Here is a 15,931-nt window from a genome sequence, read left to right on the forward strand (position 1 = left end):
TGGTCATTTCTTTTCATTCCCCTCACCTATTCTAAGCACCTTTGGCCATCACAGCGCGTGGAAATTTGCACCTTGCACCTGTTTGTTGGTACATTGAAGGGCAAGTATCTCCCCTCCTCCAACTTATTTGAAGCACTTACCAAAGTGTGCGGCATCTCGCACCTGCATGATTGTGATTGCAGGCAAGCCACATTATCATTATAATTCTTTCACACAGCCTTGCTTGCCTTCCTGCCATATCATATTTCTTTTCTCACTCACGGACTATGGGAGTTTGGCACATTTTCCCTCCAGGACTTTTTGCACTCACCACTAGGGGCCACCAGACCTCAAACCTTCACAGATTCCTTCCTATGCCACTGTATACATACCATACTACAGGTCTACTCTCCATATAACGTAATCTCTGGGACCACGCACAAATTATGTTATATCGAGAGTTATGTTATGTAGAAAACCGTGGGTAAAATACAAGATGTACCTCAAAATGAAGGGTATTGCAAGGCGGGTTTAACCGTGCAAACATAAACACACTGTACCACCATCGACATCAGATACCATCAATGCTGCAGAATATATGCACAATAGGACTAAACTGGCTAGCTACGGCTACAGCTTGATCGTACCGCGCACGTCAATCTACGTTGTATCGAGAGTGCGCACGTCGGGGACCGCGCCACAGGGTGCGTTATGCCGAGGTTTACGTTATGTAGGACTAAACTGACTAGCTAGTAGTAGTAGTAGTAGTAGTATTTTTATTTTCCATCGGAAGCCTCAACAGTGATGAACACAACTCTTAAGAGGGCCGATAACAGAGTAGAGGGGTGTGGGGTGAGAAAAAATAATAAAAATAATAAGAGATATTTAAACTAAACTAAACTGATAGCTACAGCTACCGCTTCATCGTACCGTGCACGTGAATTTATGTTGTATCGAGAGTGCGCACGTCGGGGACCGCGCCGTAGCGTGTGTTATGTCGAGGTTTATGTTATGTAGGATTATGTTGTGTAGAACAAAATTTGTGTGGGAGTGATGCTGTTTCGGCGCGGGATCTGATTTTTTTACTTACTAGCGAGGTTTATGTACAAGTGAGAGTTGTTATATCGAGAGCAGACCTGTAACAGTTAGCTGTGCATCACTGTTATCAGTTGTCTGAAGATTGCCATCTGGCATGAAACTATTTGTTACGACAATCCAGACACGTGGTACTCCGTGACTCGTGTGTTACTGCTCTGCTTCCGCATTGAGCACTCTATCGAACCGGAGGACTCCGCTCTATATAATACGGCCATGTACACACGTACCCCTGGGCCCTGAATAATCAGTGTGAACTACATGATATTGTAGTAGTAATGGCGCTATGGACACCATGGCTGCGGCAGTGTGGACGTCTTCTCGCGACTTTCCCCGAAGACTCCCACTCCTGCCGGCTGCCCCCGTTTCCTGTCGCCATTTTGTAGGTAGAATTACAGAAGCCGGCCTAAACTGTATTCGTAGCGTAGACCATGGTGGCAAGAGTGAGTAGGCTCCCAATTATCTTGATCATGATCATGATGTGCTTGCTTCAGAAGGAGTCTACTCCACTCTGGGTAGTACAATATACACGATGTGGAAGCGAACTAATTACTTACTTCGTTATGTCTAGAGCAGGACAGCCACGGCTCCCCTAGCTCCCCCTAGACGCAAGCTGTCAGACTGAGACAGACGCCCAGGTCAAATACGTAACGACGAGTACATGTACATGTACCTACAAAGTTCATGTAAAAACTTAAAAGTGAACCTGTCAGCTCCACTGGTACTGACTACTGTGTGCACAGTTTGTAGAGTAAACATGGTAAAAGGTGCGTAGGCCTATGCAGGCCGAAAAGTCGGCCTAGTGTGAACCAGGTATTAGTTCTCCCAGTGAGCCTTTCCCCAGCTCCAATCGAAGTACAATTCAGCATAGAAAGGCATAATAATAATAGTTGAAAGCAAACAATGAATTTACAGCGAAACGCATAGTCCGTCTGTAGGGTTCCCCACCCAAAATACTAATACATGTACTACTAAAGAAGTTTAAGTGCTGTTGGGACATGCATACACATGGCGCTGTGCGTTTCGTTCATGCCTTTAGAACCTTTGTCACCTTCACCTTCTTTGGGTCTGCCACTTTACTATGTGGAAAGTGCACAATTGCACCACTCTTACCCTATAAATACATGTATATCCATTCCTTTTCTGATATTTATTCGTTAAACATCATCATTGCATGAGAGCCAGCCCTTGGTTGGTGTGAAGGCAGTCATTGCCTGTTCGCTTGACGAAGTAAAATGAAGAGTACCATCCCATGTTCCTTCACTGATGAGCTCTCAATGAGCAAGACAGTTGTCTGGAGGATATGCATCATCTATCCAAGAACGAATTTCCTCGCCATGTTGTTGTGGCTAGACCTAGGCAGATTCTGCTCGAAAAGCAGGGGAAATGGCCGAACCATACAAACATTATCGCAAGCACTGCCTTGAATTCTAGTCCATTTCTTTCTCCGCATACCACATATTCATGAAACATACCAAAAAAGAAAAAGGACAAAGGAATATAAATTAATCACCCACTTTCTTAACATTGGCCGGTGTTTCCACCGAGTCTTGAGATGTTGTATTATCATCCTTGGCTCTCCATCCGAGTCCATTCATACCAAAAAAGGTGCGAATTCTGCCAATTTTTCTGCCAGCATTATGCACCAAGGGGCAAGGGCTAGCTAGACTAGGGTAGAGATTGGAACTGGCAGACAAGATTCAACATAATTATACACTGGGTCTACGCCTGGGCGGCTGAGACTAAGGCTTAGGTCGTTCTCAATGGCAATGTAGATCTACAGCCTAGGCAGCCCGGATGACTGTATTGCTCGCACTCCAATAGCAAACTGAAAGTGCATGTACATATGCATGTGGTTCACTAGTTGTAAACCCATTGTGTCTGGTTTCATGCATGATCTAGACGTATCACAATGATGGACGCTGTGCATTTCCTACCACAGACTCGCTACATGTAATTGCCTACAATCCATCCATCCAAAATAGTCCTGCTGGCTTTTGAAAGCCTAATTGTGGTCGAATTGAGGCTCACAACCCCACTTTAGTTTGTTTTCGTGATATCCACAACTCCATTCTAGAACACGTACATGTATGTGGGAGACAGCAAAACGCTAGTGTGCCAGTTTCCAATGAATGGACTGTAGTTTTGCTGCTACATGTACATGTATTATGTATATGGGGACAGTATGGATAATTACCAGTACAAGTACATGTATCCAGACTGACATGCGCACCCTATCCCCGACCCCGACTCCCGAGCCATAATGTTTTCTTTCTTCTTTTTACAAAATAATAATCACACGCCAATCGACGGCATAAAAGCAGCAAGGCAGCGATGAGACCATACAGGCAGTGTAGTATTATTATTATGCTGAACTGGCAGGAGTGGGTACTCTGCATATCCCTCCGACATTGCATGCACTGAGACTCTAGGGACAAGGGACTCTTTGCATGACCTCTGCCCTTGGCCTTGCCCACTCTCACGCGACTCAGAACCTAAAATGGTCATAACCATCATAACCAGCAGCCTTGCTTCACTCCGGACTCCCGTGATCATTGTGCACCATAGTGTAGAGTCCTGAGTCCTGACACCAATGATGTCATCTTTGACTTTATGCAGGTGTGCGTGACTATAACATGGTATTGATTTTGTAATGACTTGGGTAACCTAAGGTATCACTATGTATATCTACCTAGTCTTTATGTTATGTGACCAACTTTTACCATGATTAGTCTGTTGTAATGTATGATCCTGGGAGCCATAGCCCAGGCCAGGGCCAAGCATACGAGCATGCTTGGACTTTACTAGTACTGCTAGTGCAGCTGCTTCTCCTCCCTTCAGTGCAACTGTACTGTAGGTACATGTAGTTGTATCGCATCCGCTACAGCAGGCATACCCTTATCATGGCTATCAGCAGGAATCTATGATACAGTGACTGTCAGGCCATCCTGTCATCCTTTCTTATCAACTGAAAGATCTGAAAACTTACTTCAGTAGTGCTAGGAGTAACTAACTCCTCAGCAGGTAGAGGAGGGGCAGTTGTTGTGCCAGATCTCGGGTGTATGTGCCCGGGTGGAGACTACAAACACAATCATGTACCGGCTCCAGCACAGCAGACAGTGTCGGAGCTCTAGACTCTAGTTCTAAGTAAATCATAAAAATAATGCTAAGTACTTGTAACTAATAGTTTTCCAGGAAAGACGAGATAATAACCTGATAGCAATCATAACTATGCTAGATGCTCAGATTCGGAATGTGCGCACATGCAACGTGCGTGCACACACACGACACAGCAACAAACTACGGGCATTACTCATTCCGGAACAACCTGCAGTCAAAATCCCATAATATGGCCACATCCATAATCATGCTTCTAATGCAGGATCATGAATAACTCGTTGACAAGTCAGCTGCTTGCAGAACGTGATCGCAACAAATGTGGCAGCAGACACCACTCATCACTCACCCGACCATGTCCATGGCTTTACTTGTGCAAACCGAGCCGTCTGCATACTGCCTTATATTACTGGACCACAGCACGAGTTGATATCTTCCGAACCTATTTTTCGTCCAGGCGTGTGCAGGTTTTCGAAGCACATCCACAACAAGTTGAACCTCGTCAGATCCCATTTGTGTAAACAGACAAATCAAATTTCACTCCCTGTTCACCAAGCTTTTCCGGCATTTACCAGATTTTACGGTTACCAACACAGCGCTAATCTTGTCCTGCTGAGAGGAAAGGCGAATCGCAAAGTCGTTTATGACCCGGGACAAAATAGCTGAACTGGAGTCAAACAGCCGTCGATAGCCATTACTTTGCGGCGCACGAGTTCTCTGTTTTGTTGGATCACCGTCCATCCCATTGTCATTGGCCTATCTCGCGTTCTGGGACTTCGTTGGGTAGTGGCGGTAGAGGGGAAGCGGAGATAGCGCTAGGCAGTCGTGTGAGTTTGGGAGTGTCCCACCCCATCATCATCATTGGCAGCGGCAGCGGCAGCAGCCATGACTGAGGTGATAAAACAAGGCTACTTAGTCAAGTCGCCACCTTTGTCGGAAACTGGCAGTACAACGATGAAGGTGAGAAACTGCCCATGACGATATTCTGTATCATGGTGTTGTGTGGTGTCCCCGTCGCGGTCACTTCAAGTGGTCGTCGAACAAACAAGACGTTGTGCTTCCCGGGCCCGTTCTCTGAGCGTCCGGTGTGAAACGAGGAATCGATTATTGTTGTATCGACTGGGTGTTAGTGATGTATAGATCTAGTCTACAATGTTTGTAGAACGAGAAGTCGTGAGAATAGCACGGATTGAGTGAGGGTGCAGCTAGCTTACCTCACAAATCGTCCATTACTAATTTAGTGCGGTGGTTTCGCTCAATCAATGGTGAACTGGCGTGCACTGTGGGTGTCACACTCTGCGAGTGTGAGGTGTCCGTGTGCAAAGACACTTGTACTGTCGTTCTTGCTCTTGCCCGATGTTGCTAGCACGAGTGACTAGTGGCAGAGAGATAACTTCCTGATGTTGCAGCCTGTTTCACCAGTTCCCCAGCTAAACCCGAAGATGTACATGTGTGCTCTGAAGTTCCCCCTCGAGTTTGGTTCTTTTCCCCGGTTTCAAGTCCAGCCAGTTGTGGACGGCTGGGACTGGCAATAGTGGCGCTGATACTATAGTCGCCACACAATTCCATAGAGGCCACACTGTCACTGTTGAGTGTTGTGCATGTGAGCCTGCCCAGTGCAGTGGTTGTGGGATGCGTGCCTGATGCCAATGCCAATGGCAATGCTGAGTGAATGTTCAGTCTGTTGGACTGGTACGGTAGAACTGCCGCATGCATGCTGTCCCCATGTTGTACTACAGTCATAATCATTGTAACATGGGAGCATGTCACCAGGTTCGCTCTTTCCATGGACCCTAGCTGCTGGTCCACTCAATTCTAACGGCAATGACATCATGAGGGGTGTCAGAAGGCATTCTACATTGGTACAACTATGAAAAGGTGGACCTGCCGCACTGGGTCTGACGCCGCTGATAACGTGCTATCCTTGGCCACATTTTGTCTACTTTTTAAGTACACATGACCAATTACCGTATGATGCAATCTAGTTGAGGTTCAAGTGCCTCAGTCAACCAGTTCAATCTAAATGGTTTCCATTGTTGAATGTGTTGAATACACTATTGCAGGGTTGGAAGCGTCGCTGGTTCATCCTACGCAACGACCATGGAAAGTATTCACTGCAATACTTTGAAAGCGAAGGTTCTGCAGCTGGCGGTAAGCTACAACTTACAAGGAGCCGGACATTGTGAAACACTCAGCGTAGGCTGTAAACTTGTGTAAAGTCAGACACATGACTTTGTGCCGTTGTGTGTCCTTGCCATTTGTGTGAATAAAATAGGGAGCAGATCGTGGTTGAAGGTGGTCTGAATACTTTCCGAATAGAAGCTCCAATTTGGCTCTTCATTTATTCCGCCTCAAATCGTATTTCAATTCGTATTTATTAGATTCTCCAAAGGCATATGGATGCTTATCGTGGGAGTCTCTATGTCTATCGACATCCCCTAACATTTCTGCATGGTGGTATACAGGATATGTGAGCGGTGTGTATATCCATCATTCGAGAACAATACTGCATTGCACTGGTCGTGATACTGATGCATAGTGGGTTTTTGGAGTGAGGTGTGTGTGTGTGGGGGGGGGGGGGGAGGATTGGGTCATCGATACCAGTTGACAGGATCGTGCACCGTGTCGACTGCATTGTGTTTGCGCGTGTGCGTGTGTGCAGGCCAGCAGCCTAAAGGCACCATCTTACTGCAAGACTGCACATGCGTGCACAGTGACATGAAGCACAACAAACACCGGAACGTCTTTGGCGTTGCCATACCAACTCGCACCTATTACATGGCCGCCGAATCACAGTGAGTAATTTAACAACCATACTTCTAGGGCGGCTCAGGCCTAGCTATGCTGAGTAGATCCCGTGCATCTCTCACAATCCATGCTGCTCTTAGACAAGTATGCATGTAGATGTGGTTCTCAGTGGTGATAGTTGCATGTATGGGGGGGGGGGAAGGGGCAGAAAGTGGATAGGAAATTAATACATCACGTGACATGATGTGTCCGACAAAGCCCTTCCATTTATATTGTATGTACTACCGAAAATGCCTAGTGCCCACCATGGTCTAACGGTATTAGCGTCTGATGAGACGATACGACATCATAGCACTGGTACTCACGGCGATGTCCGTTTTGACCCCGGATTCGGAAGTTTTAACATTGCCCATGGTCTATGCAGCTCACATTCGTGGTTGGGGCCTTGACCTGCTGATTCCAAGTGCGGCCCAGAGCCGCCGCGATGCCATATGCAAACATGTCACGGTAAATGAGACCTGCCCTATGGGCAGGCCGGAGCAAAACCCACATTGTCTCAAATTCCAGTCGTCGTGTGATCTCCTCAGAAACTAGTACTGCCTAGCATGCACAAGATCAGAATTATCAAGCAATATCCTCTACACACTTGAGGGGAAGATGCCGACGGGAAAAGTCTGAAGGAAAATTGACTGTCACCAGCAGGACTCGAACCAGGAGCTGTCACCCCAGCAGAGACCGTTCAACACTTTCTTCAGACTTCTCAGTCTATCTTCGACCACAGTAGTGTGTTTCCGTCCATATCCTCATGCTGTGCTGTTGGCCGTGGTTCCATGGCATGCATGCAATTGAAGGACTGGTTCTGTGTACCTGTTTGTAAGTCTGACTGTACACATATGTCTGGGTTTGTTGGTGTCTGTTTGTGTGTCTGCCTACCTGTGCACGAAATGTGTGTGTGTGTATATGTGTGTGTATATGTGTGTGTGTGTGTGTGTCCATGTGTGTGTGTGTGTGTGTATCTGTGTGTGTGTGTCTGTGTGTGTGTGTGTATATTATGTGATGCTTTGAAAATCTCATGTGCACAGGATGGAGATGGACGAGTGGACAGCACTACTATGTCGGATTCTAGGTTTTGCCAAGGGACAGATGGTATGTAGCACGGGCTCAGGTGAAATCATCTATTCCACGTGTGCTGCTACACTGCTTGCAAAACGATGCTGGCCCATACATGTACAAGACTAGTGTGTGTACATAAGTCCATGCAAATGTTTCCACCATTTCTTCACAGCCGCAGTAAATACACATGGAGCTTGAAGAGCCGGGTTCATCCAGCTGCGGAAAATACATTATTCTATTCTCGGAAGGAACAATACATTGCCTCGGTATTCAAGATGGAAACACTGAGCTAGTTGTCCGACAATTGTTTAACTTCCTTGTTCTATGCTCACCCGTAGTGGTTGTCTTCTATGATGTGTTTCTTGGTGCTTTGTGTGTGTGTGTGTGTTTGTGTGTGTGTGTGTGTGTGTGTTTGTGTATCTCTGTGTGTGCCTACTCACTGGGCAGATGACTCTAGCACGTAGCACAGCAGCGGATGCCATCTCACCGGTCATGGCCGTCGACGACAGCCGGGCAACGTTTGCAAAGTCACGCTCAGCCAGTACAGCGACGATGCCAGTAGCAGCACCCAGGGTCAGTACATTGCAATGCCAGCTGCTACAGATTTGTATGACTTACGGTATCCAGTCTAGTTAGTGCCTGTATGGGGGAGTACATGATCGTGAGCCTAGGGCGAGGTACTTGTGATGTCTTTTAAATATATTCATGATTGGTTGATGCATTGTAAGACGTGCAGGGACATACTTGAAGTACTGAAAATAATCATGGTACCTTATTTTTGTTATTTTAAGTTCATCTGATGTGGCCTGTCTGTTTCTCTTCTGTAGGGGACGTTGCAACGTACCAAGTCAGAAGTTTCTTCCTTTTCAACATCATTGCCTGTAAGCCTTGGACACCACACTTATAAATAGCTATAAATAGCTATACATTACACGTAACTGGTACATGTATGCATAGGGGAATGCATTCACTTACTTCCTGTAGAGCTTAGTGCGGCCAGTGATGTCAGTGGTGTCAGTGCCTGACTAGATTGGACCACTGGGCCAGACTAGATTGGACCGCTGGGCCAGACTAGATTGGACCACTGGGCCAGATTAGATTGGACCACTGGGCCAGACTAGATTGGACCACTGGGCCAGACTAGATTGGACCACTGGGCCAGACTAGATTGGACCACTGGGCCAGACTAGATTGGACCACTGGGCCAGACTAGATTGGACCACTGGGCCAGACTAGATTGGACCACTGGGCCAGACTAGATTGGACCACTGGGCCAGACTAGATTGGACCACTGGGCCAGACTAGATTGGACCACTGGGCCAGACTAGATTGGACCACTGGGCCAGACTAGATTGGACCACTGGGCCAGACTAGATTGGACCACTGGGCCAGACTAGATTGGACCACTGGGCCAGACTAGATTGGACCATTGGGCCAGACTAGATTGGACCACTGGGCCAGACTAGATTGGACCACTGGGCCAGACTAGATTGGACCACTGGGCCAGACTAGATTGGACCACTGGGCCAGACTAGATTGGACCACTGGGCCAGACTAGATTGGACCACTGGGCCAGACTAGATTGGACCACTGGGCCAGACTAGATTGGACCACTGGGCCAGACTAGATTGGACCACTGGGCCAGAGTAGGAAATAGTCCAGAAGAGTATGTAACCGAGAGTGTACGGCTCAGAATTCTCTCGGCCTGGAACAGAATTTTTCGTGACATCAATCTTTCGAGACCATAGGGCTTGAAAGTGCTACGTCACAGCATAGCAACAATTTCAAAAATTCAAAAACTGGATCCACTTGGATCCAGTTTTGTATGGATCCAAGCACATTTCAAGCGGTCTTACCCACAGCATGGTGATGTAGCCAGTGAAACTGACTGATTTGGCTACTGGGGGCGGGGTTACAACTGGTGGCGAAATAAAAGTCACACCTGCATGCGACATGAGTGGGTTGCTATGCACCCACATGCTTTGGCAATAGCAAAGTCACACCTTAGTGGATCCAAGAATAGAAATCTGATGTCAACTTACTACTCCCTGGCCGTTTTGACGTCATCACTTTCATGCCCTATTGGCTCACTGATGCCATCATGGCATGACGTGCCAGAGATCGAGAGCGCGAAGAACGTGTACGCCGCAGCTGCGGCGGTCGGAACAAGACAACGAGCGGTAGATCCACATGTCCTGAACCTGACCAGCTGACACCATATCTACATGAGAAGCGTGGGAAAAGCATACACATTTGATCACATTTCGGCTGAAAACAATGATTCAATTAGAATTCCATCATGTTGTGAGTCCATTGCAGCTCAGTCACGATAGGAGCTGCACACTCGTGTTGCTACCATCACATTTCCCCAAAATATGTTGTATCTACTTATACGTAGGTCGCATCTCCATTTTCAGGTCCCCGTAGTACCGTTCAATGTATGTCCTTTCAATGTATGTCCTTTGAATAATACGGTACACTTGGCTATAGGCACGTCCCACTCCTTTGGCCTGGGAGGTTATACCGTGAAACCTGCGGCTTACTAATACTCGGCGGGGAGGTCTGTTTCAGGAATTCCTATGCTACGTTCTTGTGCTGGCACTGTATCTAGGTCCCGATTGCTGCTGGTACGGGAGCATCAACACTGAGAAGAACAAGTACAGATTCATCACTCAGGTAAATGCCATACACAGCAATCATTACAGTGTGCATTGAGCGCATAGTTCAACGCCACAGCATTAGCAGGGAAAAGGAGAGTGAGTGAGAAGGGTGGGGGGGGGGGTACAGCCAGAGACAGAGAGGGCCAGAGAAAGAGACATCGATATGACAGCAAGAGCGTAATTTCAACGTTGCTTTCCTTCAGACTACGCATGGTTAATTAAAGGGGAAGTTAAGGCAAAAATCAAAATTTTACCAGTTGTAGTCTTCGGGGTGCTGAGTCGAATGGTCTTGGTCCGAGAAAGCTGAGACGCTCCCTTCCTACTTGAATCCCAATCGAACTCGCGCACTTCCACCGAAACTGGATGACTGCGCCCTACTAGATGGGGATTTGTATGCGGTAACGTGCTCCTGGGTGCCCAAATCACCTGGTCACCACCCCAGCAGGCGACAACTTTCACACCAAGGTTCAACTCGAGTTGAACTCGAGTGACAGGACTGCTCCCAAAAAAGGTCAAACAGGCTAGTAAGTTGTACCCTGCAGGCACGGTGACCAGGTGACTGGTGTACGCAGGAGCACGTGACCGCTTGTTCAACCATGTTCGATTGGGAATAAAGGAGGAACGCTGCATCGCAGCCTTTTCGGACCAAAACAATCGACTCAGCGTCCAAAAGACTACAACATATGGGCCAATCGCGGTCATCCATGCTTTTATAAGAACGAAATGGCGCTTTTAGTGACATTTTGCATACAAATCCCCATCTAGTAGGGCGCAGTCACCCAGTTTCGGTGGAAGTGCGCGAGTTCGATTGGGATTAAAGTAGGAAGGGAGTGTCTCAGCTTCCTCGGACCACGACCATTCGACTCAGCACCCCGAAAACTACAACTGGTGAGATTTTGATTTTTGCCTTAACTTCCCCTTTAAACAGCAATATCTCCGAGTTTCACCTTGTAGTTTTTTACTACCACTACTACCTCCCAGTGAATTACTTACCGCATTTACCCTTTGCTCTTGCAGTCCTCCTTCAGAACAAGTGTGCTTGGTCAATCGTGAAGTCATCGTGAAGGTAGAGAAGCGCTTTGCAATGCGTTCAATTGCGTTTGTTGATGCAATGGATGGTGTGTGGTAAGTGCGGAGGACCTCCGGTCACAGATATGATTTGACATGATTGCTTGCTAGCTTACTAGAACTGAATATTGCTCAGGAAATAGCTCAGGCCCAGGAAATAGTTAAGGTCCAGAGTTGGTGATGCCAGATGATAATCAGTGCAATGAGTAATGTTGCTTATCACAACAGCTTGCAACTGTTGTGAAACTCACCTCTGATCATATTGCGCTTGCTTTTGGGGGTGTCCAGCATGGACTTGAGTGACTCGCCTGGATCCTTGCAGAAAGAACAAAATGTTCATGTATCTTTTCTCTGAAAACCTCCACAGCACTTTGGCAAATGGGTGGTATGGTATGGGTGAGCGGAGCGAACAGACCTGTTTTGTCTTGCTTTGTCGATGAAGCACCTGCATGCATTCCATGGTCATGCCACATGGTCTCATGATCAGTATCACTGGACATATGTCACATGACCTGATTCCCAGTACCCATGTGACCACCAATGCCCACTTAAAATAACCTTGCACGTGACTCGTGACATCACCAAGATCGTCCCAATGTTGTAAATGCCTTTTCTCCACTTGCTACCAGTCCCGTGCCATCTCCAAACTTATACATTTAGACGACGATAACTACATTGGAAAGACTAATGCAACACCAACATAACATTGTTGAATTGCTTATGGCTGCACTACTAGTAGATGGGAAATTTGGTCTGCATCAAAGCTGTATTGTTTGTGTCGTCATACCAGGATCGGCGGTTGGAACCACAATGTGCCGGCGTTGAGCGGCCTGTTCAAGTTTGGTGATCAAGTGCTGAGAGTGGGCGGACAGCCGGTGGTGTCGGCGGAAGCGGCTAACCGGGCTATCGACTGCTTCACTGGCGGCGGAGAGGTAAGGAAGGTCGGCGGAGGGCTGAGGAGCTGCATGCTTCCAGCATGTTTGTGAAAACTGTGTTGAAAGGTCTGCCTGATGACAGGACCGGAGGGCTGAGGAGCTGCATGCTTCCAGCATGTCTGTGAAACTGTGTTGAAGGTCTGCCTGATGACAGTAGTGTTCACACATACATACAGTCAACTTCGCTTATAACGACACTCGGTGGGGCATCAGAAAAGTGTCGTTATTCACAAAGTATCGTTTAATAATAATACCCGAAGTCTCATTATATGTATTACAGTTGGATGGGACTTTGCTCTGGGCATGAAAATTGTGTCGTTATTCGCGAATTGTCGTTATATCCGCAGTCGTTATTAGCGAAGTTGACTGTATACATGCGTGTAACAGTCCATACATGTACATGTGAACACTAGATCAACTGTCACACGCATGTGTATGTATTTGTGAACACTACAATGACAGGACCGGCAGAAGCAGTTTGTGATTGGTCTGGCCATACCCTAGGCTTTCATACGGTTTGTGTATGATATGGAGGGTAACTGGTATGCGCATAACCTACTCAGCAGTAAACACACGTTGGTGGCCAAACAGTTGGTCCGGCCATGGCCTGACCAACCAGACCGGTCCCATCAGGACTGTCCGGCCATGGCCTGACCAACCAGACCGGTCCCACCAGGACTGTCGGTGATGGTTCTTTTCTTTGCCATTATTCAGTTTAGTTGTTAGGTCAACCATGGTCAACTTGAGACTGGTATCCACGCCGACGCTAACTACATATTATGTATATCCATGTTGTACTTTGTTCATGTATGAATGTGTACAGATGGACATTCTGCTACTAAGAACACCCTGGGCTATGGAGGTGGAGATACAGAGACGATCACGCAGCGAACCTCTTGGCGTGAGCCTGAAAGAAAACAAGGTAAATTGGAGTTTCTGCAGCATTCGCCTGCATCTAAATAGGCTGTTGTGGCTCACACTAACGAGCTCCCAGGTAGTAGTCAATGGACGTGTTATGTGCACCACAGCTCAGGTACCATGCATGTCTCCTAAGACCAGATACCTATGCACAATATATTATATAGTCACCTTTTGCTTTTGTGTGCAGAGGATGCATACACTGGCGTGAGGGCGACATGAAAGCAGGGGGTCACTGGGAATTCCGATCCTTGATTACTTTGTTGTAGGTCTGACCTACTAACCTCCCACCACAGAAGGAGCTGCATTTGCACTGTAGTCCTCAGGGCGGTGGTCTCACTGCAAACTGCAGAAATTCAGTTTGGCTGACTTGGCGGTGACTCTGACCCAAACCGCAAAACAAAACAAAAATTTAGTCTGAAGAACATGTTGAACAGCCGCTGCTTGGATGACGACTGCACCATAGCTTAGTTGTAGAGCATCGCTATCCATAAGCGAGGGTCCCTGGTTCCAGTCCTGGTGGTATCTCCATTGCACTTCTAAATATATTTGGCAAGCCAGTCTGATCGTTCACTATCGTTCTTTATTAAAATTATCAATTTAATATCTTCACATTAGTCTTGTTTGAGACAACTGAAGAGAAAGCAAAGTCAAGGGAATCGTCTCTGAAAACGACCGTGTGCTGTTCATTGCAGATAACAAGCGTCAAGTCGAATGGCGCTGCAGCTCAGTGCGGTATGAGCGAGCAAGCGGTGGGCTTGACTGGGGACTTGGTGTCGTGGATCATCAGTGAGGTGAACGGGCGGCCTGTCAGTCTGACGCCCCGCCACAAGGATGACGTAAGTTAGTTGTGCACACGTGCATTCGGTTGCCGTCGGCACACAGTCCTTGTCGATCAATTGCAAGTGAATGGGTAGATGTACACAATCGATTGTAGGTCGCACCCCCACTTCCATTTTTGAGCCATCTTGTCACACCTCCTTTGTTGGCAATGAAGTTTAGTGTAAAAAAGTGTGACTTATATTCGGGGAAATACCAGTACGGTATGTAAGTGAATGAAGTTTAGTGTAAAAAAGTGTGACTTACATTCGAGCAAATACAAGGGGTAGAATATATAGGATACGTTTTAATTGCATACCGTACTAGTCACGCACCCATGTACATACAAACACACAAGTGACGTGCATGGTGCTGGTCAGCTGTACACTGTGAGGCCGTGTCTTGCCTCAGTACAGTGTACACGCCTTCACACAAAATACCGTGTAAGTCAGAGCCAGAGGCCGGTGCGGGCTCTGCTCCAGGCTGTCATGCTGCAGATGGATACCTGGAAACCCCTTGTCTTCTTTCTGTGGTCCTTGCAGACCTACAAGCTACTGCATGCAACTGGGATGACTGTCCAGTTACTGCTGCAACCGGAGGACTTTGTCAAGCTGCTGTTCAAGAAGCTAAAGTCGACATACAAACAATACTCAGCATTCATTCCTGGCTAGTAACGTTTCACATTAATTTGAGGGTGTGCGTGCTGTGTACTTTTTAACGCAGTTCGGCGTTGTGCGTGTGACCCTGCCAGGGTTCTGGACTTGAGTCTCTTATCATTATGGAAAACTGCTTATGCTGTTTTGTTATCATGTATTGATTTCCTACCCTTCGACGACTTGAGCTTGTCAAAGCATTAGTAGGTTTAAAATATACATAATCCTCAGCATTCCGCGGCTGCCAGGAATGCTACACCACTCTTCAGTCTCCACTGGAATGATGTTAGGGTAATCTGGGAGTGGTAGAGCTATTGTATTGTGTGTGCTGGCATGCTATTAAAAGTAAGAACAATCAAATTGGTTGTCATTTTCTCGTGCGAGTAATAATGTTTTAACACACTTTTGATTGCACGTGCGACTGCTGTTGTTGCTGCTGCTGTTGAGGAGATAGTCACTAAGACGTCGGTCATGATTATTGCAACACATCGGTGGTGCTCTTTTGCAATGGCGGAACGTTTCTACCAACGCTCGGCACACCCGGGCTGTATCCAGTACAGCATGTGTGTGTGCGTGTGGATGTTGCATGCGTATTAATCACATGTACATGTATGCACAGTCCTGGAGTCGGTGCATGTGGTCTGTCTAGATTGTTCTGTACAGTTGAACATCGATTATCCGACCACCTCTGGGCAGACAACTGTCAGGCGGTGTTCAGATAAGGCAAATGTTCCGGATAAGAAACATGTACATGTACATGTACGACCTTTTTACTTTTCAAAATTTTCGTATTTTTTGAATGGCTCACTACATGCACAGTGCGTAC

General features: G+C 47.0%; 1 protein-coding gene across 1 annotated transcript; it reads left to right on the forward strand.

Moving 5' to 3' along the window:
* The first annotated feature begins 4,666 nt into the window (after positions 1-4,666).
* LOC135822385 (uncharacterized) lies at positions 4,667-15,662 on the forward strand. Its single transcript, XM_065335136.1, has 12 exons — positions 4,667-5,151; positions 6,255-6,342; positions 6,854-6,986; positions 8,022-8,085; positions 8,500-8,625; positions 8,880-8,933; positions 10,664-10,728; positions 11,730-11,837; positions 12,571-12,712; positions 13,539-13,637; positions 14,329-14,472; positions 14,995-15,662. The coding sequence occupies exons 1-12, from the start codon at positions 5,077-5,079 to the stop codon at positions 15,121-15,123; spliced, it is 1,227 nt and encodes a 408-aa protein (XP_065191208.1). The 5' UTR covers positions 4,667-5,076; the 3' UTR covers positions 15,124-15,662.
* Positions 15,663-15,931: the final 269 nt, after the last annotated feature.

Source organism: Sycon ciliatum, chromosome 8 (assembly GCF_964019385.1).
Source record: "Sycon ciliatum chromosome 8, ocSycCili1.1, whole genome shotgun sequence".
In the NCBI taxonomy this organism is placed as follows: Eukaryota; Metazoa; Porifera; class Calcarea; order Leucosolenida; family Sycettidae; genus Sycon; species Sycon ciliatum.

Excerpts from the sequence above, each read along its gene's own strand:
- LOC135822385 (XM_065335136.1), top strand. The coding sequence starts at position 5,077 with ATGACTGAGGTGATAAAACAAGGCTACTTAGTCAAGTCGCCACCTTTG. Across the intron at positions 6,343-6,853 it reads CGAAGGTTCTGCAGCTGGCG|GCCAGCAGCCTAAAGGCACC; the intron begins GTAAGCTACAAC and ends GCGTGTGTGCAG. Across the intron at positions 12,713-13,538 it reads GCTTCACTGGCGGCGGAGAG|ATGGACATTCTGCTACTAAG; the intron begins GTAAGGAAGGTC and ends GAATGTGTACAG.